This window comes from Chelonoidis abingdonii, chromosome 24, assembly GCF_003597395.2.
Source record: "Chelonoidis abingdonii isolate Lonesome George chromosome 24, CheloAbing_2.0, whole genome shotgun sequence".
Lineage (NCBI taxonomy): Eukaryota > Metazoa > Chordata > Testudines > Testudinidae > Chelonoidis > Chelonoidis abingdonii.
The window spans coordinates 2,048,229-2,076,057 of record NC_133792.1 but is presented as its reverse complement, the minus strand read 5'-3'; the positions used below and the strand labels follow the sequence as shown (position 1 = coordinate 2,076,057).

Here is a 27,829-nt window from a genome sequence, read left to right as displayed (position 1 = left end):
CTTACAGTCACTCTGTCACTGTCACCTTGTGACCTTTCCTTACTTTCTCCCAGTGCACCAGGGGGGAATATGCTGACCAATATACTTCACTGATCTGTCCAAAACCAAGAAAAGGGGGAAAGCCTCATGCAGAGCTCTATAAAAGGAAGTTTAATTTGTGTTACATTGTGTCTCCTCTACTATGCTAGTCACTGGCTCTGTTTCCACTGGCTAAATCCAGCATATTTCCAACTGGTATTGCTCTCGGAAAAAAATGCACAACCATACCTTGAGTGTATTTAGTGCAGCAGGACTAGTCCAGCTTCAAGAAATAAGGATGAGTCCTCAAATGAAAATATTTGCTTTGTAAGCTGAGGATAATTGAATTGTAATGGCTAATTGGCCTTATCAGCACGCTGCATAACTAATACTGTTTTTTCAAAGTTTAATATTCACCTACAGCTTTGCAAGAGAAATGAGAAAAGGTATACAACTACGCAAAACAGAACCTGGATAGACTCTCTCATACACACACACACAAAAAGGATCTGCAGTCAAAACTCTGAATGGGAAATATCACTGCAAGTGAAGCTTTTGCAGACACCGAAGAAGAAAATCTGCCACATCACATCATCTTCCTTGAAGAAACGCAGCTGATCTGCTAAATTCTCATATTTGACTTCCACTGGTCTGTGAAAAATATAAACTTCATGCTAACCCTATGAAAATAGTCAACATGCTAGAGAGACAACAGTCTGCTCATAGCTGGTAAAAGGGGAAAAAATCCCAGGCTGTCATTCTTCCCTTGCTGTGACCTTCATGCTCCACTGGATTTCTGAAGATACTGAAATCTTGGCAGGAAAGTATACAGTCTGTGGGAACCAGGCACTATTCTCCAGGCTCGCTGTTAAGAATTAGGCCCAGTCAAGCCTTTTTTTCCTTTCCTTTTCTTTTCTTTTCTTTTTTCTTTTTTTTTTTTTTTTTTTTTTTTTTTGGCCTTGTGCTATACATGTAAGATAATGCAGTGGAATGCTAGTTTCATGCTGGAAATTATTCAGACCTTGTGCTCCAGGGCATAAGCTGATTGGCAGCAGAGGTCAGGAAGAGATTTTTTTTTACTTGTATATCACACTGCAGAACTGGTTGGTGCATTATGCTTCTTTCTTTGCAAGCATCAGGTGTTAATGCTGCTTACAGCTTAGGTGAGGTTTTGTAACACAAACAAGGAACCCCAAGGCGCTTTCTTACACTCATCACAGGGCTACATACTCACTGGAATCTTTATTCATTACATGTAAAGCTCACTGGAATGTGTTCCCAGTGCCCCAGAAAGAAGCAGAGGCCTTGGCTACATTGCCGCTTTACAGCGCTGCAATTTTCTCGCTCAGGGGTGTGAAAAAACACCCCCGAGTGCAAGTTACAGCGCTGCAAAGCGCCAGTGTAAACAGTGCCCCAGCGCTGGGAGCTAATCCCCACGGGGAGGTGGAGTACCTGCAGCACTGGGAGAGCTCTCTCCCAGCACTGGCGCCGCGACCACACTTGCACTTCAAAGCGCTGCAAGTGTAGCCATACCCAGAGTTGTCCCTGACTTTTCCCTCAGCTTCAGATGAGCACCATTTCTGGAAGAGCTGGCAAAAGTGATTCCTATCACAATGAATTAGTGATTCCTATCCCATGCTACAGCCTGAGAACAAAGGGATCTGTATTCATGACTGGTAGTCTCTAGTAGTTAGAACAGGAGACTGAGAGTCAGGACTTCTGGGTTCTAGCCTCACAGCTAACTAAATTTTTGACCCTGGACAAGGCATGTATCTTCTGGATGCCTGAGTTAACCTATCTATAAAATGGATATGAACAACACCTGCCTATTATGAGATGTTATAAGGCTTAATTAAGGATTGTAAACCACTTGAGAACAACAAACACAGTACCTCAAATTAAGGTCCTAAAGAAGTGTAATTTGCCCTTGATAAATTAGTACAAACTTGCTATTGACTAAACATTGTTGTATAAAACTGCTCACGCTGAAAAGAAGGCCCACCTCTCAGAGACGTCCATATGGAGACTGAAGATGAAAATACTATGTAACTGCGAGGTATAATCATTGATGAAGCCTGCTAGCTCAAACTCAAAACAATCCCATTGAGATCAATTCACTCCTTCTGCTGCCCTAGAAAGAGAGAACAGGACCAGCTCTGCTTCCCAGTCAGAATCTAAGTGGTACAAGTTGTATATTATATCTAAAGTGCAAGGCCCAGGATAAACAGTAAGAGGGTCTCACCCTTTGGGTTGAACAATTACACTTTGAAGCAGGATATCAAAAGCTCCACACTGGACAAGAATCAGACTGATTTTTCATCTCAGAATGAGAGGATGGGAGGACTAAGCTACTAACTCCCATCTGGGGAAACCACGAATGCTGTTAACTATAGGTCTTCTTCACCTGCAGGAGCTGACAAATTGCATCCAATGGATAAGCCTTTTATTAAACCACAGAGGGTTTCAAAGCGATATTACATTTTGCAAAGTTCTCAAGCTGCTAAAAAAGAGTGCATATGGTCTTTGTTATTTCTTTATGTACATAGTACTAGTCACTTTACACACACACCAAGACACAGCCCTTCCCAGAGAGATTACAGAGCCAAGAAGTAGGAATTGGAGACACAACAATGTACAGGCTTGATGGTGATGCTGCAATGTTGCGGCTTCTGTGAATTTCAGGTTTTTTACACTCTTTGCTGATCTTGTGGGTCATGCTTTAGTTAAAAAGATAACTGAGTGAGAACTGTTATTTCAAAAAGGTGGCATAGCCCCAGTGGGAGAATCCCTCTGTTCCGGGAGAAGAAGAAAGGCCTTATACAATTTGTCTCCTTTTAATCTTCCAAGTTTTGTGCAGAGAATAATAGCAAGCACAACAGTTACATTAAAAACCCATGATTATTGCCCTTTTGTAAAATTTCTGTCAAGCCTCCCCAAGCTCAGAAAAGGGACCACTAAACAAAATTGCTCTGGTCCCGCTTCCAAAACACGATAAAATGGGGAGATAAGTACTCAGCTTACAAGTCTGTGAGAAAGGAGGTGGCTGGATGTTCTCATCCTCATCTGGACCAACAGCACAACCCACATAAAAGGAACAAAAAAGCCTGCTGATCAGATTGCTGTGACAGAAGCTCATGAGAGACATGCACATTTTTAAGCTAAACTACAGCTTGAGGGATCTATATTATTACTTATCGACTAATATTGCCAGGGTTCCCAAGCTGGCTTCAAAGCTTCCTGCAAAGTGCCCCAAGCATAGGGTTTTTCATCTAATCATAAGGCCTTTATATTTGTCCCAGACAAACGGATTGCTCCGTGCCATGTTCACTCTGCATAAATCAGAGCTTGCACATGATGAGCTTCACAGCCATGAGGTTTGTTACCTTAACCACACAAAGATGGAAACATTTGCTGAAACTGCTGTATCATTTCAGCTTCTAACTTGGTGGTTTCCTCTCACCCCCAGTCCCACACTAATGCCTTTCAAAAAGGCTGGAGCAAGTCGCTTTGAAACTGAAAGGGCAAAGAACACTGGATATCAGATCTCCAGACAATGAAATATAGCAGCTAACTCGCATCCTGCAGGACTCAGGCCAAGGTCAGAAGCTAAACAGGACATCAGTAAAGATGAAGTGATTTGCTTATTGGAATCAGAGCATTCAGTGAAGGGAAAGAAACAAGTTATTAGAACATAGATAGTGGCACAATAAACAGAGGGCGGTTCAGATGCACAAACTGCAGTAGAGGTCAGAGATGTGCTTTTCTTTTCTGCAGGTTTGATTTTGGAGGGGGTGTTACTTTTGTTTGTGATACAGTCGTGCCTACAAGCCCCAACCGAGATTCAGGGCCCTATTGCGTTAGGTGCTGTACAAACATATTGCAGGAAACAGTACTGGCACCGAACCGCTTCAAAGCTAAATAGACACAACAGACAAAAGGTGGGAAAGGAAACAGAGGCCCAAACAGGGGAAGTGACTTTCCCAAGGTGACCCAATAGTTCAGTGGTAGAACCAGGAATAGAATCCAGGTCTCCTGAGTCCCACACAGTTATTTATCCACTGGACAATGCTGCCTTCCAAGCAGGTAGGAGGAGAATTCTTTCCACGTTCAATGGAAGAGGAACATTTCACACCAGACATTCAAATAGACATTCAAATAGCAGCTTACAAGCACTTTGCCATTCCAGTTCAAAGCTTGAACTTTGTATCCAAGGAGAACAAACCCAGCACATCTGGAGATGGACAGGCCCTCCTTACTCAGAACGTGTCTGTAGGCTCTCAGGCGAGCAAGATTTTACAGTCAAGTTATAAACCCTTACAGACTGTGTGCTTATATAACAAGAACAACTTTTTATCTATCTGTTTGCTCTTCAAGTCACAATGACGAGCACTTGTTGTACGAAGGTCACCAGGCTTTGAAGCTAATAACTTCTATTGCATATCTTCTCAGTTCATCACCACTGAAACGGCAACACTGCCTATAAGATATTGCATAGAGCAGTATTACTCACAGTGGAAAGTTTCCTGCTCCCCTGTCCTGAATCTAGCTCCACTGTCACAAGTGGTTTTTCACTGGAAAAAATCTGTTTAGTGCAGACATCATACCCGAGCCAGTAAAAGGAAATGATAGTCCTACATACTTCAGTCCCATTGCAAAAGATCATTAAATAAACAAACTTAGCACTGTGTAGTTGGAAATGTAAATGAAACTATCTGCAGCTGCTTCACTAGGGTTCATGTGAGATTTTATTGAGAGAGATTTCATAGAATCACAGGAGGCAGAGAAGAAAAACCTAGTAAGTCATCAGTCTCTGCCAGTACAGGTTTGTTCCCTACAGCACCTAATCTAGTTTTAAATGTCCAAACAGTGGAGTTCCTTCCCTTCAGAGATCATTCCATGTCTAGCGGATAATAATCTCACCCATCAAGGTGCTCGGGATGCTGTACAATGAGATGTTGGTGAAAGGTGGAAATGGGGGCTCAAACTTTAAAATTAATTTAGAATGTCCTATATTTCAGCTGTATGTACCTGTGTGTACAGACAGACACACACAATGGTCTGCAGAGGCATAATTTTACAACCTAAACTTCATAAACCTGGTTTGGTAACTGACCTTAAAAAAAACCCAGGGCAGTCCCTAAGAACTTCTCTAGGTTCTTCAAGATGAGCAAAGGCACCAGTATATGGACTGTATGATCTAAAATCCATCTTCCAAACTCAGAGACATGCACACCACTTCCACTCACTTCAGCTGCATATATGTATCTGAGAGAAAAGTAAGTTGTACAGACAGGACTGAATTTGAATGCATTCCGTGTTACAAGTGGTAATTGTTACAGTGACAATATTTGCTGACATTCATCAAATCATTTACAGAACATGAGCCCAAGAGACAAAACAAACCCCTGCTCTGCGAGACAGGGAGTCAGGCAGGATGCACATAGCTTCCTGCAACACACAGAAAATACTTATCTGTGATTGACTATCACAGCTGATAATGAACCTCCAGCTCTCTGACAGTGGAATAGAAACTTTCTTCATCCAACAGCCTGCAGTTCAGAGACCATTGAGCTCCCTGAAGACAAGGAAGGAGGGTGATGCAGGTTAGACATCCACATTACCCAGCTGACCCTGCTGAATAAATACTACACAGTGCTTGGGATTTGCCATTTGTTACCTTGAAATCTCAGCACTAGCCTTTGCCAGACTGCCAATGGGACTTCTGTACTATGAGGAAAGGATCACAGAATCACAGACTAGCAGGGTTGGAAGGGACCTTAGGAGGTCATCTAGTCCAACCCCCTGCTCAAAGCAGGACCAATCCCCAGCTAAATCATCCAAGCCAGGGCTTTGTCAAGCCTGACCTTAAAAACCTCCAAGGAAGGAGATTCCACCACCTCCCTAGTTAACCCATTCCAGTGCTTCACCACCCTCCTAGTGAAAATTTTTTTCTTAATATCCAACCTAAACCTCCCCCACTGCAACTTGAGATCATTACTCCTTGTTCTGTCATCAGGTACCACTGAGAACAGTCTAGATCCATCCTCTTTGGAGCTCCCTTTCAGGTAGCTGAAAGCAGCTCTCAAATCCCACCTCATTCCTCTCTTCTGCAGACTAAACAATCCCAGTTCCCTCAGCCTCTCCTCATAAGTCATGTGCTCCAGCCTCCTAATCATTTCTGTTGCCCTCCGCTGGACTCTTTCCAATTTTTCCACATCCTTCTTTTACTGGACACATCCGCTAACTCCTTGAGCATCCTCGGATGCAGTGCATCTGGCCCCATGGATTTGTGCAAGAGTAGAAAGCTCTTGATTGCCTTTGCAGAAGTGACAGCTCTCATGCCAAGGGAGCACAGAGTGAGCTCATATTCAAAGGCCATGGTCCATAAGCCAGTCAAGACAAAGAGTACATAATGTGGAGGAGACGGGGGTGGGGAGGTGGTGGCTTATAGTGGTTTAAGGTCTAGTCTGTCCTTCGTTCATCCTGAGTAAACACAATTAACTCCATTAAGTTTGTTGTGGGAAGTGCAGTGGGACCTTTTAGATAAGATCTTAAAAACGAAGTTTTGCATAGTTGGTGTTTGTACTGAAGATCCCAAGGAACAGCAGGGTTCTGCCCTGCCACTCCCTTTTTCTTTTTGGTTAAAAATGCCCCACCAACATGGTTATGCAGCATGATCTGCTCTGGTAGCCTGATTTCCAGAGGTCCTGAACACCTACTACTCCCGCTGGAAAAAGGCAATAGTGAGGAGGTGATTCCTGTAGTATAGAGTTGTAAGGGTTTGGGTTCCCTGTAAGAGGAAAGGTACTGTACACACATTAAGTTAGTAGTGCAACCTCAGAGACATCTGAATCTCCTTGGTTCTGTATGCAAGTCAGAACTGAAATGCCACATCCTTACAATGTGGTTAAATGTAATATAAGATATAGATGAGATCAACAGGGTGGATTAGACAGCCCCAGGAACAAGCTGAGAAGCAGTAGGGCTTTAGCCAATAGCTACTTGTAACATCCAACAAACAGATTTTTAGCTAAAATTACACAAGTACAGCAACTACTTGCAGACATATCAATGTATAACAAGATACTGCAACAATATGTAGGCAGCCTCTTATATAGAGCAATACTGCACCTTATGTCCTTACCTACATATCACTACACTACAACCTTTAGTCCTGTCTCTTTATTTTATACATATATTTACCTGTGTGCTGCCCTCTAAATATCTTTTCAAAAATACAAACCAGTTTGACACACAAGCAGGGCCAGTCCCCTACCATGTGTGAATAAATACAGCTCTTTTACCATCATAATACACAGGTGCAGATTTCTTGTGGAAGGAGGAGGGTACGTAATGGATTTTGCTAGGCATTGCTTTATACAACGTAAGTAACAATGATTGAAGAGCAGCACAGATTACAGAACTGCAAAGTTAAGCAGTTCTAGCACCTATATCATAAACTAGGGTATAGCTGTAGCCAAGTAGGCCCAGGATATTAGCGAGACAAGGTGGGTGAGGTAATATCTTTTATTGGACCAACTTCTGCAGTGAGACACAAGTTTTAGAGCCACACAGAGCTCTTCTTCAGGTCTGAGAAAGGTACAGCAGATTATTTAGCATAAATGGTACATATTCTAAGGGACCATTCAGGGTAGGTCATGCAAAGTTTGTTAATGGGCCACTCTACCTGAATGGTCGCTCAGAATATGAACTAATTCCTTATGCTAAACAATCAATTCCCCCTTACATTTGGCTGGGATGCTCAGAGTACCTTTCCCAGCAGGCCTGAAGAAGAGCTCTGTATGACCGTGAAAGCTTGTCTCTCTCACCAATAAAAGATATTACCTCACCCACCTTATCTCTCATAAACTTGGGAGTCAGTTTTATACCACAATTTCCAACACACCACTGAACAGCACACTAACCCACAGAAACCTCCCTACCAATGCTACAAAAAGGAGGATTCTGTGTGGACTCCTTCTGACCATTGAAATAACAGATTGGACTTCTACATAGAGCGCTTCCGCCAACGTGCATGGGCTGAAATTGTAGAAAAGCAGCATCACTTGCCTCATAATCTCAGCTGTGCAGAGCACACCACCATCCACAGCCTCAGAAACAACTCTGACATTATAATAAAAAAGGCTGACAAAGGAGGTGCTGTAGTCATCATGAATAGGTCGGAATATGAACAAGAGGCTACTAGGCAGCTCTCCAACACCACATTCTACAGGCCACTGTCCCCCGATCCCACTGAGGGTTTGAAAAAGAAACTACACCATTTGCTCAAGAAACTCCCTGAAGAAGCACAGGAGCAAATCTACACAGACACACTTCTAGAGCCCCAACCAGGGGTATTCTATCTGCTACCCCAGATCCATAAACCTGGACGTCCCATCATCTCAAGCATTAGCACCCTGACAGCAGGATTGTCTGACTATGTGGACTGTCTCCTCAGACCCTACACTACCAGCACTCCCAGCTACCTTCAACATACCACTGACTTTCTGAGGAAACTACAATCCATTGGTGATCTTCCTGAAAACACCATCCTAGCCACTATGGATGTAGAAGCTTTTTATACCAATATTCCACATAAAGATGGACTACAAGCCGTCAGGAATAGTATCCCCGATAATGTCACGGCAAACCTGGTGGCTGAACTTTGTGATTTTGTCCTCACCCATAACTATTTCACATTTGGGGACAATATATACCTTCAAGTCAGCAGCATTGCTGTGGGTACCCACATGGCCCCACAGTATGCCAACATTTTTATGGCTGACTTAGAACGCTTCCTCAGCTCTCGTCTCCTAGTGCCCCTACTATACTTGTGCTACATTGATGACATCTTCATCATCAGGACCCACAGAAAGGAAGCCCTTGAAGAATTCACCAGGATTTCAATAATTTCCACCCCACCATCAACCTCAGCCTGGACCAGTACACACAAGAGATCCACTTCCTGGACACTGCAGTGCAAATAAGTGATGGTCACATAAACATCACCTTATACCAGAAATCTACGGACCGCTATACTTACCTACATGCCTCCAACCTTCATCCAGACCACATCACATGATCCATTGTCTATAACCAGACTCTAAGATAAAACCGTATTTGCTCCAATCCCTCAGACAGAGACAAACACCTACAGGATCTCTATCAAGTGCTGTTAAAACTACAACACCCACCTGGTGAAGTGAAGAAACAGATTGACAGAGCCCGAAGGGTACCCAGAAGTCACCTACTACAGGACAGGCCCAACAAAGAAAGTAACAGAATGCCATTAGCCATCACATATGGCCCCCAACTAAAACTTCTCCAGCGCATCATCAGGGATCTACAACCTATCCTGAATGACGATAATAATAATAGGACATATATCAATCTCCTAGAACTGGAAGGGAGCTCGAAAGGTCATCGAGTCCAGCCCCCTGCCTTCACTAGCAGGACCAAGTACTGATTTTTGCCCTAGATCCCTAAGAAGCCCCCTCAAGGATTGAACTCACAACCCTGGGTTTAGCAGGCCAATGCTCAAACCGCTGAGCTATACCTCACTCTCACAGACCTTGGGAGGCAGGCCAGTCCTTGCTTACAGAAAGCCCCCAACTTCAAGCAAATACTCACTAGCAACTACACACCACACTAGCCCAGGAACCAATCCCTCCAACAAACCCCATTGCAACTCTGTCCGCATATCTATTCATGGGACACCACCACAGGACCATCAGGGGCTCGTTCACCTGCACATCTGCCAATGTGATATATGCCATCATGTGCCAGCAATGCCCCTCTGCCACGTACAATGGCCAAACTGGACAGTCTCTACGCAAAAGAATAAATGGACACAAATCAGACATCAAGAATTGCAACATTCAAAAACCAGTAGGAGAACACTTCAATCTCTCTGGACACTCAATAATAGACAAAAAAGTGGCAATTCGTCAATTAAAAAAAAAGTCAAAAATGGACTTCACAGAGAAACTGCAGAACTGGAATTAATTTGCAAACTAGACGCCATCAAATTAGGCCTGAATAAAGATTAGGAGTGGCTGGGTCACTACAAAAAGTAATTTTCCCTCTGCTGATACTCACACCTTCTTGTTAACTGTTGGAAATGGGCAATGTCCACCTTGATTGCATTGACCTCGCTAGCACTACAAAAGTGACCCCCCACTTGGTAAGGCAACTCCCAACTTTTCATGTGCTGTAATATATATACTGCTTACTGTATTTTTCATTCCATGCATCTGATGAAGGGGGTTTTAGCCCACAAAAGCTTAAGAACAAGTACATTATCTGGTATCTGAATATATCCATTTGTCCTGATGCAGTATCTGACCCAGATTATGTCTACACCATCTGCTCAGCACTGTGACATTCCCATCCTGTGGGTACTCCTGAACAGTTGGACCACTCATTTTCCAAGTGACTTACAGACACTGTTTCAACAACTTTTGAAATCAGATACAAATGGAATTCTAGGAAAGCACAGACTGATATGCTTTCCCAATATTCATTGCCTTTAGTGCAAAATTTGCAAGCTGCACAGTGCTGGGAGACCCTGCTAGCTATTCACCAGAGGGAATGAAACAGAAGATACTGAAACCCTAGACTTGGCTCACTTACCCATAAGGGAATGTTCCCTTCCTAGTTAGTTTTGTATATTTCTTCCCTTCCTCTCTTTAAATCTCTGATAAGCTAAGAGATGTTACAAGTCACAAGTTTTCAAAGGAATCGATTTCACCATGTTAATGTAATGATTGAAACAATGAAACTGGAGAAGATCAGAGTATGGAGAAGATTGAGGCCTAACACAAACAATAATTATTAAAAAAAAAACAATCCAAGAGTATCCAATGCCAAACACAATCTGAATCTATCAGCTGGCAACAAAGTGAACCAACCTAACGGACCTTGAGACAAAAAAACCTATAGACCCTTCCCCATCAATGTAATTAATAGTTATCAAAACGACAAAGCCATATTAACCATGCTTTACAATTAAAACAGTACAAGCTAGGTAGAGAAAGGAGGAAAAAAGAAGACTATATCCATGAACATTAAGGTTAAAAGAAGATCTGAAACCAGATGCTAACACTCTTCATGTGCATCTGTGCTATTCTAACTTGTTCACCAACATTTCTAAAGGATATTAGCACATTCCAAAATTCACGCTCCATTGTGAAACTTTTGCCAAGTCCAGGTGGGAAACCTGGGAACTCAAAGCAAGACCAAAGGATATGAAACCGAGTACTACAACGGTGTCAGCTGTGCACAGCTCAAGCAATGTTGCTAATTCAGAAAGGAAGAGTCCTACCTGACAACGGCTGAAGACATCTGCAAGGGATACTTGAACATTGAAGTGCTTCAGAACCTGGAGGGCCTGCTCCGTTGCTTTTTCCGAACAGTCCACAGAGAAACATCTTCCTTCTCCTACCTGGGACTGCAGCTTCAAAAGACAAAATCACACACCAAAGAGATGTCAATCAATGCACTCACACGGCTGGGATCTGGGCTCATTCCCATATGGTAACTTTGGTTTTAATAACAAAGTTTGATGCTATTATGTTAACTCACTAAATTCAGATCTAACACAGAAGGTAATTTAACACTTAGCCACCTTTGTAAAGAGCTTTGAGCTTGTTGGAGCAATATAATGGTCAGAATATACCATACATGATAGCCAGTTTGAATTTCCCTTTAATTTAGATACACAATTGTAGGTGCTCTCTAGGATGACAATGGGGGATTTTATTTAACCATGGCTTTCAAACTGAGGTCATCTGGAAGACTGTGTACACTGGCACGGAACAAACAAGGTAAGAAGGGAGAAGCTAGCACTTGACAATAGCTTGTCACCATCTCACCTTACTAGGTTTATTTGCACTGCACCTTTTTACCTCGAGTTAACTGGTTGCCATTTAGCTTGGGTAGTGAATGTGGCCACTCCCCACATGTGTGTTCCACAGACAGATTTAGCACAGATGTTTGTATCCTGGAACACACATTTAGGGAATGTCCAGACTAGTTTTTGTAAATGTGTTAACTGCTTTGAGATAATTGTTAATCAATTAACTTTAGTAAACAACCTAGTGTTTACGAGTGTACAATCCTGCTGTCATTTTGTAACATACACAAGGGACATACAAATGCTATGTATCAAATGGCAGCAGTCAATTCCCAATACAATACTCTACATCCTAAAGTAGTTATTTTCCAAGTGCTGTTCCCTCACTCTGCCTCCTACCAATGGGCCTGATCATGAAGTATGTACAGCAGGGGTAGGCAACCTATGGCACGGGTGCCAAAGGCGGCATGCAAACTGATTTTCAGTGGCACTCACACTGCCTGGGTCCTGGCCACTGCCCCGGAGGGCTCTGCATTTTAATTTAATTTTAAATGAAGCTTCTTAAACATTTTCAAAACCTTATTTACTTTATGTACAACAAAAGTTTAGTTATATATTATAGACTTATAGCAAGAGACCTTCTAAAAATATTAAAATGTATTACTGGCAGGCAAAACCTTAAATCAGAGTGAATAAATGAAAACTCAGCACACCACTTCTGAAAGGCTGCCGAACCCTGATCTACAAGAGACAGGAGAAGCGATAAAAGTAGTCAGTGGAAGCTCTATTTCTGTTATGACTATAGCATTGAGCCCTAAATAACCAGACAAAGGCCACGTCTATACTATCACTTAGGTCAGCAAAATTTATGTCGCTCAGGGGTGTGAAAAAATTATCCCCCTAAGCAACATAAGTTTCACCGGCATAAGTGGCAGCATGCACAGCGCTATGTTGGTGGGAGAACTTCTCCTGCCATCACAGCCACCAGCACTCCTGGAGGTGGTTTTATTATGACAACGGGAGACCTCTCTCCTGTCAGCATAGAGTGGCTACATGAGTGATCTTACAGCAACGCAGCTACATCAGTCCAACTGCAAGCTCATTAGTGTAGACGTAGCCTCAGTATTTAAAGGGTTCTCTCATGCACTCAGCAACAAACTGTATTAACTAGTAAACCTGCAAGGTAGGTTCTATGACTACTCCAGCTCCAGGCACAAACAGAAAGTGAAGACAGTTAGGACCTTTTGTATCTGCAGTCTGGAATCCACCCTCCCCATGATCCCCAGTGGTTTTACTGCTTTCCATGAATTTGTGGGTCACAAGACAGGGCACATGACCGTCTACAATGAGGATTGTATCATTTCAATTACTGAATGGTATAGTTAAACATATCCCCCCAACATTGCATTAACAGTATTTGGGAGGGCAACTGCATTCCGTTTCCTTGAGGGATATGGGCATTTGCTATGGGGCTGAGTGCAGGGGCTGTTTTACTTATTACACACACATAAAGCAACTCAAGCTTCCAATTGGGCCTGTGTTTGGCATTTCCAGCCTATCTCCTCCAAGCCTAAAGAAAAGCTCCAGAGCGTAAGAACAGCAGATAGTGTTGTCAGTACTGATACAGTCAAGAAACAGGAATCTCTTTTTACTCCTTGGTGAAATGGATGGGAAGTGAATTGCACTGAATCATGATGGATAAGCTGTAAAGAGCCACTTTGTTCTGGGATGTGTTTGCTTTATTTTACATTTTGAGATGCAGTGTAATTGCTCTCACCTCTGGCTGAATATAAAGTATAAAAGAAACCTCTGATACAGAGAGCTAGAACAAGCCTTACAAAATCCTTTATATATCAATGGCTTTCAGTACAGGAAACAGATGAAAAAGTCAGTCCAGCTGTTGCTTTTACATTTGACTTTTCCTCTCCTCCACTTTGTGCACCCCAGTCCATGAAATGACACTACACAAGAGAAATGCCAGAAATACTTAGCACTTACTGTCTGATATGGGAGTCCAGAGGTTAAAATGACCCTTCCGTCCTCCCTGGCAATCTGGGAACAACAGAAAAGCCATAATTAACATGGGTAAAAAATAACAATGAAAAATACCTCCCAATCAGATCATAATAAAAAATGAACACATTTGGTGATACGAACTCTCACTCTGTAGGAGAGCACTTCTCTAGATTCCATGAGCACCATGCCAGAAAGCCTCAAACATTAACGAAATGAGCCTCACACCCTTGTGAGATACGGCAGAGCTATTATCTCAATTTACAGATGGGGAACAAAGACACAAGGACTTGTCCAAGCTCACACAGGAAGTCTGTGGCAGAGTGTATCTCTTGACTTCCAGTCCAATTCCTTAACCACAAGACCATCATTCCAGCACAGGGTTTGCTCAGAATGATTGAGGGCCATACTCTTGATTTTCATGATTTGGCAGGATTCATTTGGAATGCTTTGGTAACAAAACAGTCTAGTGAATCTGAAACCAAGATGTTTCACAAAGATGAAAACGTGTCTGATCTCTATGTGATAGAGCAGTATCCCCACATGTAAATGTACTACTGGCTATAGTGATAGAAGGGTCCTACAGTGACAGAAGATTTCCCATGTAAAACCAATGAGGAGTCCTTGTGGCACTTTAGAGACTAACAAATTTATTTGGGCATAAGCTTTCATGGGCTAAAACCCATTTCATCAGATGCACGTAGTGGAACATGTAGTAGGTACCTCTCTATATAGTTCCACTCCATGCATCTGATGAAGTGGGTTTTAGCCCACAAAAGCGTATGCCCAAATACACTCTGAAACATGTCAAACTGGCACCTCCCCTTAGGTACTGTATATGGATTTAACCTTCACCGCTAACAGAGACTGCACTCTGCACTAGGAATGGAGTTACTTCTCATCTCTATGCATTCACCTGTATTCTGTTAGAGACCTTACTCTCTCTCCATGTATCCGACCTCAAGTCACTGGGGCCTCTCCTCTGGTTAGGAGTCTGGGAAGCTCCCTCTGGCTCCTATCAACACTAGTCCTTATGCTGGCAAAAGGAAATGCCTAAAGATCAACGCAATGCAGTCTCTCTTCTTTCACCCCAGAACGAGCTGGGCTGTCATTAAGTGTAAACAGGAAAGGCAAAGCTTTAGAAATTAAACTGTGTGTTTCTTAAAACCACTTCAAAACTCTCTCAGCTACAAACCACTGCATGTTCTTCTTGTGCCCATCCAGCCTGGAGAAACACATTAGAAGAGAGACAAATCCCTGAAGTCATAGTCTCCCTTTGCAGTTGATTCATCCATGATTCAGCTAGGTACTATTATCATTATTAAATCATCAGGATCTTGCCCATGACAAGGAGCATCGTAAGGGTGGACTACACGGAGCTTTGTTCCGAATATGTCTTGCCAGGGGGCCCTTTTTTATTCTTACCTTTGCACAGTTACTAGCTACCACCACTGCGCTGAGAGAGCACTCAGGGCCACCCCCTAACATGCTGGATGGTGGCTCTTACCGCAGACAACAAGCTCACTCTCTTAGTAAGGTACATGGCTCTAGAGAACTGGGGCCATGGGAGTGAAATCACCAGGTCAGCTCCAACTCACACTGTTCAGTGAGCATCAGGAAATCCAGAATAGGACTAGCTGATGGTAAATCACTGCTAGAGCTTATGGCACATTAGTGCCTGCCTTGCTGGACCTTTATCACTCAATTAAATTACAGGGATTTGCCAACAAGAGAAAAGAGATCTCTTAAATTCCTTCAGACCTATGTGTATTTCAAGATAAGTCTGAGGATTTCACAGCGGGAACACTCCATTCAGACATCCTGCTGCCACCGTTAACTAAAGCTTGATAAAGCCCCTTATCTAAATGGCACTGGAAAGACAAGGCAAGTCACACAAAATAAAAATAAGAAAAGCAATATTTTTCCTGAAATATTTGTCAGTTTTTGTAACAGTGCCGGCCGGAAGTGCACACGTGCCAGAGGAGCCACACAGGAGAGCACCCTTAGACAGAAAACAATGGGAAAGGTAATTTAAGCAGAATAGCATGTCCCTTCCTCTTCACAGAGAGAATTAAACAAATGTAACTCTGGTACTAACTGGCCAGGAGTCAAGTAAAAGAACAGAAACCCAACTCCAGGCTGTAGCAGCAAGCTGGAGTGTGGCCAGTGCACAGCACGCTGGACTGTCCCCAGCTCTCCCAGGGAATAGAGGGGAGACTCTGAATAAGCCACTTCACCTCTCTGGGCCTCAGCTTCCCACTCTGTAGAGCAGGGATAATGAGACAGACCTGTCTTTGTAAGGCGCTTTAGACTCTCTGGAGGAAGAACGCTGTATAAGAGTTAGCTACTAGTACTTATTACTTGAAAAGGCACCACACGCCAAAGGGACAGTCCTGTCCTACTGTGGAGCTACTTTCAATGGCATTAGCTATGGAATAAGAATAGTGTTCTTCAATATGAAAGGTATGGTAGGTGTTGTACAAGCTTCGTTGTACAGTGTTGTCTGTGCATCTCAATCCACACCTGCACCCAGTTGCTATGTCAGGCCTGAGCACAATATAGCCCTGCAAATGTATTTCATGCTAGTCAGCAACAGTCGTGAGCCTTAAACAACTATAAATACGGTTTAGTCCTGACCTGCTGTGCATTTGCTATATCCCTAACCTGCTATTCCAATCCTAGATCTCTCCTAAGCACACATTCCTGAAAATAAGCAACTGCACCAAATCACGACAGTAGTTTCATAACACTGGCTTATGGACCAGACCAAAACCACCCAACTCATTTCTACCAAGATCTCTAGAGATGAAACGGTCTTCCTGGATCCCCTCCACCTTCACCCAGAGGCTAAACGCTGACATCCAGACCTTATTTTAATTCTCCACTTGTCTGCTCTGTTGATGTTCTCTCTGGATGGGAGAGAGAAAAGACTGTCTAGCTATCAAGAGAATGGTTTAAACCATAAAAGGACAAGAAATTCAAAGCTGAAGATGAGATTTACAGATTTGACACTCTGGTCTGGCTAAGCTCTGCTCAACACAATGACAGAGGAGATAACCTTTGTGCCCCTTGATCCTGGATCTGGTTGAGGGCCAGTTTAGCTGCAGAGAGCCGCCCATTCTGGCCATCCCCTGACATGCTAGAGTTGCAGGGCAGGAATGGGGAGTAGGCTGGTGTACAATGGCTCCCCTGCACCAGGGAAATAAGGGGTACCCAGTTCTACCAGCTTTCTGGCTGCTTTACACCGCTGCACGCGTAATGGGGTGCACTCAGCTCTTGTGAGTGCCTCAAGCAGCTGAGTATGGTGCTTCAATCTTTTCTTGGTTCTGGCGCCCCTGTGGGTTGTTGAGCTCCCTAGGCAGGTCTTTGGTGGCTTGGTCCTCCAGCTAAGTCACCCAGTTAATAGGTGAATGGATGAACCCCTTCTGGGATAACAAAGTTCTACCATTGGTCGGCCCTCACAAAGGTCTTCAGCCCCATCTCTGTGCTTGTTTTAATTCTAGCCCCTTTCTCGGACATTTAGTAAAGAGTTTTGTTCACTTTCCGGGACTAAGGCCACTTCCCCAGTGGCCAGTGGGGCCAGGGCTCCGCCTCTCCCCCCCGCAACGCCAAGCCTCTGCCCAGGGTCTCTATCAACAGCTTCCCTTGACAGTTGATGCTACCGCCTTCCCTGGGCTGCTTCCCACTTGGTCCCATCTCCTTCACTCATTACTTTAGGATCACAGCTCTTCTGGTCCCAGCCAGGAACTGACTTGCTAACTCTGCAGCTCTGGGCTGCTGAGCCTGCTGTGCTCTGATTGGCTGCTTCCCTGCAGTCTTTCTAGGCAGGCCAGGAGGATCTACCGTCACTGCTCCTTTCCTGGGGTGGGGTGCAGTAGGACAGGGAGGCCTCCAAGAGGAGGCCTTAAAGAGCCTGAGACACCTCATCACAATGCAATATGCCAAGTTATGCCTAGGCGTGGAAGGTAGCTCTGAAGAGCAGATGATTTTGAACACACAATACTGTCCATTAAAAAAAAATACTCCAGAAAGTTTATAGTGTTTTGCAGGATCCCACAAGCCTCTCATTGGAAATCAATGAACTGGGAAACTAACGCAAATTTCCTGTGAGATCCTGCTCCATTTTAAATGGATGGCATTGTAACACCAATAGCAAGTGCTGCCAGCAACAGGGTGATAGGTGAACCACCAAAGGGTACTGTCTGAAAAGTATCCAGACAACTGGGTTTATAGCTACACTTCCTGAGTCTGGAGAACTGGGCAAGAAAACATGCTCTCCCATGAAATTTCTGAGACTTCCTGCTTCCAGTGGGCCAGAGTGATTCTGGGGTGATCTGCATCAGGAGAGAAGTTTCACTCAGGAGCCAGTTTTTATGGGTTCTTAGAATGCCCCACAAAGCAGAATTTGCAAGAGAAACAATGGTACAACCCAAAATATTGGGGCAATAGGAATTTGGTACCACTGGAGCTTCTAAACCAAGGAACAAAAAGCATGTATTGAAAACCAGGCTAATTTCAAACAGGAATAGCAGCAAAAGCACTGGGCAGCCACGCAAGGACTGGTTTACTATCAGCTGCAAACATGATGGCATACTGCATCTTGGGGCCAAAGCTTAGCCCTCCTTAATAATAAGGAGTAGTTATATAAAATATAAATATAGTTTATTTGTTAATATAGTTTAAATATAAATATAGTATATTTTATATAACTATATAAAATATAAATATAGTTGATAGAACTACTCCTATAGTTTATATTTTATATAACTATAGGAGTCATTCTATAATATATAAATATAGGTAAATACAGTGCCCATATTTAAAAAAAGGGAAGAAAGAGAACCCGAGGAACTACAGCCTCACTTCAGTCCCCGGCAAAATCATGGAGCTGGTCCTCAAGGAATCCATTTTGAAGCACTTGGAGGAAAGGAAGGTGATCAGGAACAGTCAACATGGATTCACCAAGGGTCAGTCATGCCGGACCAACCTGATTGCCTTCTATGATGACATACCTGCCTCTGTTGTATATGGGAAAGTGGTGGATGTGATATATCTTGACTTTAGCAAAGCTTTTGATATGGTCTCCCACAGTATTCTTGCCAGCAAGTTAAAGAAGTATGGATTGGATGAATGGACTATAAGGTAGACAGAAAGCTGGCTAGATCATCAGGCTCAACAGGTAGTGATCAACGGCTCCATGTCTAGTTGGCAGCCGGTATCAAGCGAAGTGCCCCAGGGGTCAGTCCTGGGGCTGATTTTGTTCAATATCTTTATTAATGATCTGGATTGCACTCTCAGCAAGTTTGCAGATGACACTAAGTTGGGGGGAGAGGTAGATATGCTGGAGGGTAGGGATAGGGTCCAGCATGACCTAGGCAAATTGGAGGATTGGCTCAGAAGAAATCTGAGTAGGTTCAACGAGGACAAGTGCAGAGTCATCTACTTAGGAAGGAAGAATCCCATGCACTACTACAGGCTGTGGACCAACTGGTTAAGCAGTAGGTCTGCAGAAAAGGACTTGGGGATTACAGTGGACGAGAAGCTGGATATGAGTCAGTAGTGTGCCCTTGTTGCCAAGAAGGCCAATGGCATATTGGGCTGCATTAGGAGGAGCATTGCCAGCAGATCAAGGGAAGTGATTATTCCCCTCTATTCGGCATTGGTGAGGCCACATCTGGAGTATTGCGTCAGTTTTGGTTCCCCCACTACAGAAGGGATGTGGACAAATTGAAGGGAGTCCAGTGGCGGACAACGAAAATGATTAGGAGCACATGACTTATGAGGAGAGGCTGAGGGAACTGGAGTTATTTAGTCTGCAGAAGAGAAGAGTGAGGGGGGATTTGATAGCAGCCTTCAGCTACCTGAAAGGGGCTTCCAAAAAGGATGGAGCTAGGCTATTCTCAGTGGTGGCAGATGACAGAACAAGGAGCAATGGTCTCAAGTTGCAGTTGGGGAGGTCTAGGTTGGATATTAGGAAACCATATTTCACTAGGAGCATGGTGAAGCACTGGAATGTGTTACCTAGGCAGGTGGTGGAAACTCCATCCTTAGAGGTTTTTAAGGCCTGGCTTGACAAAGCCTTGGCATGGATGATTTAGTTGGTGTTGGTCCTGCTTTGAGCAGAGGATTTGACTGGATGACCTCCTGAGGTCTCTTCCAACCCTAGTATTCTATGATTCTATGAGTGGTTACTTACTTTATAGTGACTGGAGTTCTTTGAGATGTACCCCACTGTAAGATGCACGCACAACTTGGAATCTTGACCAAAGAATGCAAAGCAGTGTCCACAGGTCTGTGCCTGCACAGAGCAGCACCTCATTCCTCCAAATGAGGACATAAAAGGAGGTGCAGCCCTACTGCCACTCAGTTTCTTTTCAAACTCAAAGCAGAGTCTCCACAGCTGAGAGGAAGGAGGGCAGGAGCAGAGCATCCCTAGGGACAAAACATCTCAAACTGCTGTAAGACAAGTAACCTCTCCCTCTCCTTCAAGTATATGTGCTTATGGGCGCTTCGCCATAGGAGATTCCCAAGCAGTAACTCAGTGAGGAGGCTGGGTGCTGAGGAGGCAAGTCCAAGACGGTTCAGAGGACTGTGTCACCAAAGGTAGCCTCATTCCTAAAAGCAAGTAAGATAGCTCAATGCTCGACAAACATATGGGTTGCAAGTTGCAGTCCTACATTATGGAAATGTCTTTGAGTAGAGCTATAGATGTTACCTGAGCTCTAGTGGAATGTGCAGTCACTCTGTGAGGGGACTGCATCTCAGCAGATTCATAACAGGTTAAAATGCAACTCAAACCCCACTTTGATAGTCTTTGAGTGAGAACAGATTGTCTCTTCATCCTCTGAGAAATTGATACAGACAGCCTAGAAAAGGCCCAGAAGTTCTTAGTCCTCTCAAAGTAGAAGACGAGAGCCCTTCTGACATCTAATATACGTAGGCTGGTCTTCCCTCTGGAGGCATAAAGCTTTTTTTGGTGGATCTCTTGATTAATATGGCATTAGGAAGGCAGCAAGGATGGGAACACAGGGTAACCTTATCTTTACAAAAGGTCGTAAATGGTGGGTCTGCCATAAGAGCACCAACCTCTCCCATTTGTCTAGCTGAAGTAATGGCTATGAGGAAACAAGTCTTGATGGGGAGGTGGAGGAGAGAACTGATAGCCATCGTTTCAAAGGGGATTTTCTCAGGGCGCTGAGAACCAAATAAAGGTCCTACAGGGAATGGAGAGGGCTGGTTCTGTAAGGAGGAAATAAGTTGTGTAAGCCTGTGAAGCTATAAGGGGTACCAATCCTCTGAGGTCAGAAGCCCGCAGTTGGCTGGCTAATTAGCCCCAACCACTACACCTGAGAAAGACCTGTAAACTTAATTAGCTGATCCTCATAAAAGGAGGAGAAAGAAATGGAAGGGGGTGGCAATATTTGCCAGGGGCTGGAAGAACTGCTGGGAGGAATGGTTCCAAGAAACAGATTGACAGAAGGGAGACTGGGGAAAGTCCTGTTATCCCAAAATGAGATAAGAGCCAGGAACTTTGGGATTGATGAATTCGTGGGGAAAAAGGATGTAACCTTACAGACTTTGAGTGGAGAAGTTGTGAAGCTTTGATCTTGTTTTCATTAAAAAGGCTTGAAATGAAACTCACAACAATTCATCTGTCTGGAAACTCCCTTCCCTAGATTTTGAGAGGGCTCCAGGCATTCCCCCAGGGAGGGAAGCAGGCTCAGAAGGCACAAGCCTAGGTTAGATAGAAGAAGGGGCAATAAGGTAGGCCCCAATCCAGGAAGTTGCACAGACAATCCAGGAAGTTTTTGGAAAGTGTAGGGGACAATTTCCTGGTGCAAGTGCTGGAGGAACCAACTAGGGGCAGAGCTCTTCTTGACCTGCTGCTCACAAACAGAGAAGAGTTATGTAGGGGAAGCAAAAGTGGATGGAACCCTGGGAGGCAGTGACCATGAAGATGGTTCGATTCAGGATCCTGACACCAAGGAAGAAAGGAGAGCAAAGCAGAATACATGACTCTGGACTTCAGAAAAAGCAGGACTTTGAACTCCCTCAGGGAGCTGAGGGCAGGATCCTCGGGAAAAAATAACATGAGGGGGAAAGGAGTCCAAGAAGACCTGGCAGTATTTAAAAGAATCCTTACTGAGGTTGCAGGAAAAACCATCTGATGTGTAGGAAATATAGTAAATGTGCAGGCGCCCAGCTGGCTTAACAGTGAAATCCTTGCTGATGATCTAACGCAAAAAGAACTACAAGAAGTGGAAGAATTGCAAATGACCAGGGAAGGGGGAAAAAAAAGTATAAACATATTGCTCAGGCATGCAAGAGTGAAATCAGGAAAGGCCAATCAACACTTGAGTTGCAGTAGCAAGGATGTTAGAAGTAACAGAAGGCGTTTCTTTCAGGTATGTTAGCAACAAGGAGAAAGTCAAGGAAAGTGTAGGCCCTTAACTGAAATGAGGGAGGCACCCAGTGACAAAGAAGGAATGCGGAAAAGCTAGTGTACTCACAATGCTTTTTTTTCCTCTGTCTTCACAAACAAGTCAGTTCCAGAACTGGCTTGCTCTGGGCATCAACACTATGGGGAAAGGTGACCAGCCCTCTCGGAGAAAGCAAGTGTTTGGGATTATTAGAAAAACTGATCGAGCATCTAGTCCATGGAGCTGGATGCACTGCAATCTGAGGGTGCTAAAAGGAGGTTGCAGATGTGACTGCAGAGCCATTGGCCATTATCTTTGAAAACCATGGCGAACGGGGGAGGTCCCAGATGACTGGAAAAAAGGCCTAATGTAGTGCCCACTCTTTTAAAAAAGGGAAGGAGAGGAGAAGCGGAACTACAGGCATCAGGCCTCAACCTCAGTCCCTGGAAAATCATGGAGCAGGTCCTCAAGGAACAATTCCTGAAGCACGTAGAAGGAAAGGAATGATCAGCGAACAGTCAAGCCATGTGATCACCAAGGGCAAGTCATTGCCTGAATAACGCTAATTGTCTTCTTATGACGAGATAACTGTCTTGTGGAAAGAGGGGAAACCAATGGATGTGTTATCCTTGACTTTAGCAAAGCTTTTGATTTGGTCTCCCACAGAATTCTTGCCATCCCCCCCAGCAAGTTAAAAGAAGTATGGGCTGGTTGATTGGACTATAAGGTGGAATTAGAAAGCTGGCTAGATTCACCCGGGCTCAACGGATAGTGATAACGGCTTCCATGTCTAAGTTGGCAGCTAGTTTCAAGTGGAGTGCCCCAAGGGTCGGTCTTGGAGTCGGTTTTGTTCAATATCTCTCATTAATGACTGGAGGATGGCATGGATCTCCACTCTAGCAACTTTGCAGATGACACTAAACTTGTGAGGAGTTGGTAAATACCTGAAGGGTAGGGATATGGATACAAGAAGGGACCCAGATAAACTTAGAGGACTGGGCCAAAAAGAACCTGAGTAGTTTCAACAAGGACAAGTGCAGAGTCCTGCACTTACGATGGAAGAATCCCATTCACTCTTGGCAGACTGGGGACCCGAAATGGCTAGGAAGCAGTTCGCAGAAAAGGAAACTAAGGGGTTACAGGGACAAGAAAGCTGGATATGAGTCAACCGTGTGGCCCTGGTTGCCAAGAAGGCCAACGCATTTGGCTGTATAAGTAGGGGGGCTGCCAGCAGATCGAGGGACGTGATCATTCCATCTATTCGAAATGGGTGATGCCTCATAGCTGGAGGACGTGTCCAGCTTTCGGCCCCCACACTACAAGAATGGATGGTGGAAAAATTGGAAAGAGCAGCGAAGGGCAACAAAAATGATAGGGGGCTGGGACTTATGAGAGAGGCTGAGGAACTGGAAATTGTTTAGTCTCCAGAAGAGAGAATGAGGGGGGATGTGAATAGCTTGCTTTTCAACTACCTGAAAGGAGGTTCTAAAGAGGATTGAATAGCAGCCTTCAGCTACCTGAAGGGCTTCCAAAGAGGATGATCTAGACTGTCTCAGGGGTACTGGGCAGACAAGTAATGGTCTCAAAGTTGCAGTGGGGAGTTTAGGTTGGATTTATTAGGAAAAACTTTTTCACTCAGAGATTGGTGAAACACTGGAATGTGTTACTCTAGGGAGGCTGTGGGACTCCCTCCTAAAGTTTTTAAGGTCAGGCTTGACAAAAGCCCTGGGCTGGGACGATTTAGTTGGGAATTGGTCCTGCTTTGAGCAGGGGGTTGGACTAGATGACCTCCTGAGGTCCCTTCCAACCCTGATATTCTATGATTCTATGATTCCATGATCATTTACAAAGTCCTTGAGGAATCTGGCTGGAGTGTGGTGGACAAATACTAGTAAGTCTTGATAGGCAAGTGAAAGGATGTGATGGTGGCCAAATGTACTCTGAGTGAGCTCACTGATAGGCCATTTGTCTTTAAATCTAATAGGTAGTTAGGATCTTGGAAAGTGGAACCCCTTCTTTTTCTTTTGTATGGAATTACAACATTTACAGGTTAATAGAAAGTTTTGAAATCCATCTGAGGGCTTCAGAAGATGCAGGGTGCACCCTTGCTGTACCCCTGAAAATGAAAAGAAGGGGCACTTGTTCACAATGTGTTAGATGGTTTGGGGGTCTCCACATTCACACTGTTGCAAATCCTTGATTCTCCATTTGTGGATCAGGTGTGTACACCTTCCATGTAACATCCTAATACAGTTGATGGTTGTCCACTGTCTTCAGTGGAAAAAGAAACCAGTTGGTTTGACAGTGGGGTCATCTATGAAGTGCTTGTTGTTTACATCAGAGCCTGCCCACTGCATCTGCCAGACATCTTCTGGGTTGAAACTGGATAGCAGAAGAGCTTCTCTGGCTGCCCAGAATGGTCAGTGAGACTTAAGATGAATACGTGGTGGGTGAACAAGCTTGACATGGAGCAGGAGCTTTTGGTTAATGAGAGTCTTCCTGTACCTGTATAAAGTAGCCATCTCTCACTGGATCGCTGGAGGAGGGATGTTTGTAATGCCTGGAAGCCAAGGCAGAGGAGTGGACTTCAGGGTGCCAAGTCTCATAGCTACATTTAGCTGCATATCGACAATGTCCGTGTGCGAGCTTCTTCCCCAAACTAGGTGCGCATTCCTCAGCCATGGAATAAACTAAAGCCAACATTGCCATTGGTCGTGTCTGAACACCATAACCCCACTTAGAACTTGCCAGTTTTTGGATGATACTGATGTGACACTTCATTTTCTGGCTCACCTGCTTCAGATGTTGACGACAGGTAAGGCTGTAATTGAGAGTGACTCCTACATAGCAGGTGTTAGGATCACAGGTGAGTGCCTTGCCACAGAAATTTACATTCAGCATCCTCTCAGCTTCAGAATTGCTGAGATGGAAAGTTGACACCACCATTTTTGATGGAATATGTTTGAGCCACCAGTACCAAAAGTAGTCTTCCATCCTCTTCAGATCAGTACTAACGGTGTCTTTGCTTCCTTGAGTGTTGCGGCCTGTGTCATTAGTGCCAGGTCATTGATATAAATGAACTTGTATATGAGTTAAAAAGGGATGATACTAGTACTGATCCCTGTGGGAGGCCATTGTGCAGACTCCGCTTTTTGTTAATCTGATTCCAAGACGGACACAGAAGCTTCCGTCTGAAAACACTGACATAATGAGTTGAAATGTCTAGTTGCATTAAGGCAGGTTGGATAGCTTCAACAGTACCTTGTGCCAGAAGGTGTCATAGGCTGATGACAAGTTGTTAAAAGCTGAGCTATTTTAAGCTTCTGCTGGAAGCAGGTCGCAATGTGTAGTCAGTGGAAGCACATGATACCAGAAGCTTCTCTCTGCCTTGAAACCTGCTTGTTCCAGGGGGACTGCAGTCTCTAGGATGGGGTTCAGCCTCACCAGGATCACCTGCTCCAGTAATTTGTTTCTTTCACAAAGGAGAGATATGGGGCAGTAGCTTTTTGGGTCATCAGGCAGCTTTCCAGGTTTTAAGAAGACCGTTTATCATCTCCAAGCTGTTGGGAGTTTGCTGATGATGACTTCAGTGAATAGTGATGCCATCCAATTGCACCCTCTTGGCCCAATATAGTTAACTAAGTTTGGAAGGATGCCGTCAATGCTGCTTCTTTTCCTGCTTTGGTAGCAGAAAGGGCAGTACCGATCTAGGCTCTTGTGAAGGAGTGACAGACACTTGATTAAGGGGCACTTTGTGTGCTGGATTCCTTAAGAGCAGTTTTCACCTCTCTTTTTGTGAGCCTCTGATTCTTGAGAAGGGCGAAGAGAACACCAGGAATGGAAGCATTTCCACTTTTGAAGGTAGGTTTTGTCGGTACTGAGTTTTCTTATAGGTAGGACAACTGACTGGAACCGTATCTGAGCAAGTTAGTTCTGTGCTCAAGAACCATGCTTTCAGGTTCAGGGAGGAAGGGCTGGGATGGATCAGGGTCCCAGAATTCTGTGACAGAAGACCCTTCCTGAAAGAAAAGTGGAGAGGTGGAGGAGGTTCAAATACCATACTTGCCTTGGCCAGTACAGCACTCAGAGAATAAATCTTGCTCTCTCTTGTCATGGTTTGAGAATTAGCAGTAGACATGGGTAAACAAACAGCAGGATACGGGGCCATAGTGTTATCAGGGCATCTCCAAATGAGTTGTGGCCGTGTCCTCCCTTGGAGAAGAAAAAAAGGTGACATTTCCTGTTGTTTGGGATGGCACAGAGGTCTGCTTCTGGAATACCTCAGGTTTGGCAGATGCAGTGGAAGACAGAATTGTTGAGCTCCAATTTTTGGTCCTGATGGAAGTTTCTGCTCAGGGAGTCTGAAATTCTATTCTAGAGGCCTGGAAGACAAATTGCTGAGATTTCTCTCTGATGGGAAAAGCACAAGTTTCATAGCTTTAGTGACTCTGTACATAAGTACTGGTATCTTGCTCTGCGCTAACGGTTGATATAATACATTTTTGCCCTGTTCTCCAGCATTACTCTGATGGTGGCCCTGCATGGTGTGAAGAAAGGGTTGAAAAGCATATTGAACTGCTTTTAACCCTAGAATGTTGATGTGGAGCATGACCTCTTGTGCAGACCATTTGCCCTGGGCTGTCCTCCTTTGAAGGTGAACTCCACATCCCAAAAGAGAAGCATCTGTTCTGAGGATCTTTGACATGGGGGATGTAAGAATGGGGTTCCCACACAGACGTTAAATGGATCCTTCCACCACATGAAAAGAGTTCAGAACTTTCTGAGGTATTGTGATGCATTTGGGGTGTATACAGTCTTCTGCTATGCCTGAAGGCACCTGCACAGTCTCACATGATGTGTGATGAAAGTAGAGGCCAACACAGGGCCAAGAGCTGTAGACAGGTCCTCGCAGCTGTTTGTGGGCTGTGTTGTATCATTGAGATTAGACTTGGCAGAGTGGGGAATCTCTCTTTGGGAAGATAGGCTCTGGTGATCAGAGTTTAGAGGGGCTCTGATGAAGTCTATTCTTTGAACTGGGGTCAATGTAGACTTCTTCCGATTGATGCAAAGGCCCAGAGACTGAAATAGGGCTACATCCCTGGACCTCTAGAGCTGATTAAACCCCAAGGAGCCAATTGTCCAGATATGGGAATACTGCTATGCCCCATTAATGTAAATGGGCCACCACTGCTAAGAAAAGCTTTGCAAAGACCTCCAGGGCTGCGGAGAGCCCAAAGGGAAGGACTCAGTACTGGTGGTGTTCTGAGCCTACTATGAAGTGTAGGAAACATTTGTGGGATGGGTGAATAGCTACATGAAAGTAGGCATCCAGAAGGTCAAGGGTGACAAACCAATCTCCCAGATAAAAGGATGAGATTATGGTTGCTAGTGTCACCATCTTGAAGTGCTCAGAAAGGATACAGGGTGTTCAGGTTTCTGAGGTCTCCATTCTTTGCCCTGCTTGGAACTAGGAAGTAGTTGGAATAGAATCCTCTTCTAGTGAACTCTGGGAGAACCAGTTTGA

At 44.2% G+C, this 27,829-nt stretch overlaps 1 protein-coding gene across 8 annotated transcripts in view; it reads right to left on the bottom strand.

The window, feature by feature from the left end:
- Positions 1-27,829, bottom strand: part of EXD3 (exonuclease 3'-5' domain containing 3) — a 606,819-nt gene that overhangs the window by 303,945 nt on the left and 275,045 nt on the right. For all 8 annotated transcript variants that reach the window (XM_075060507.1, XM_075060514.1, XM_032803104.2 and 5 more), the window contains 2 exons: positions 13,871-13,924; positions 11,342-11,473 (listed from right to left, as the gene is read on the bottom strand). In XM_075060507.1, coding sequence (XP_074916608.1) covers positions 11,342-11,473; positions 13,871-13,924 — 186 coding nt within the window. The remainder of the gene's footprint in view (positions 1-11,341; positions 11,474-13,870; positions 13,925-27,829) is intronic.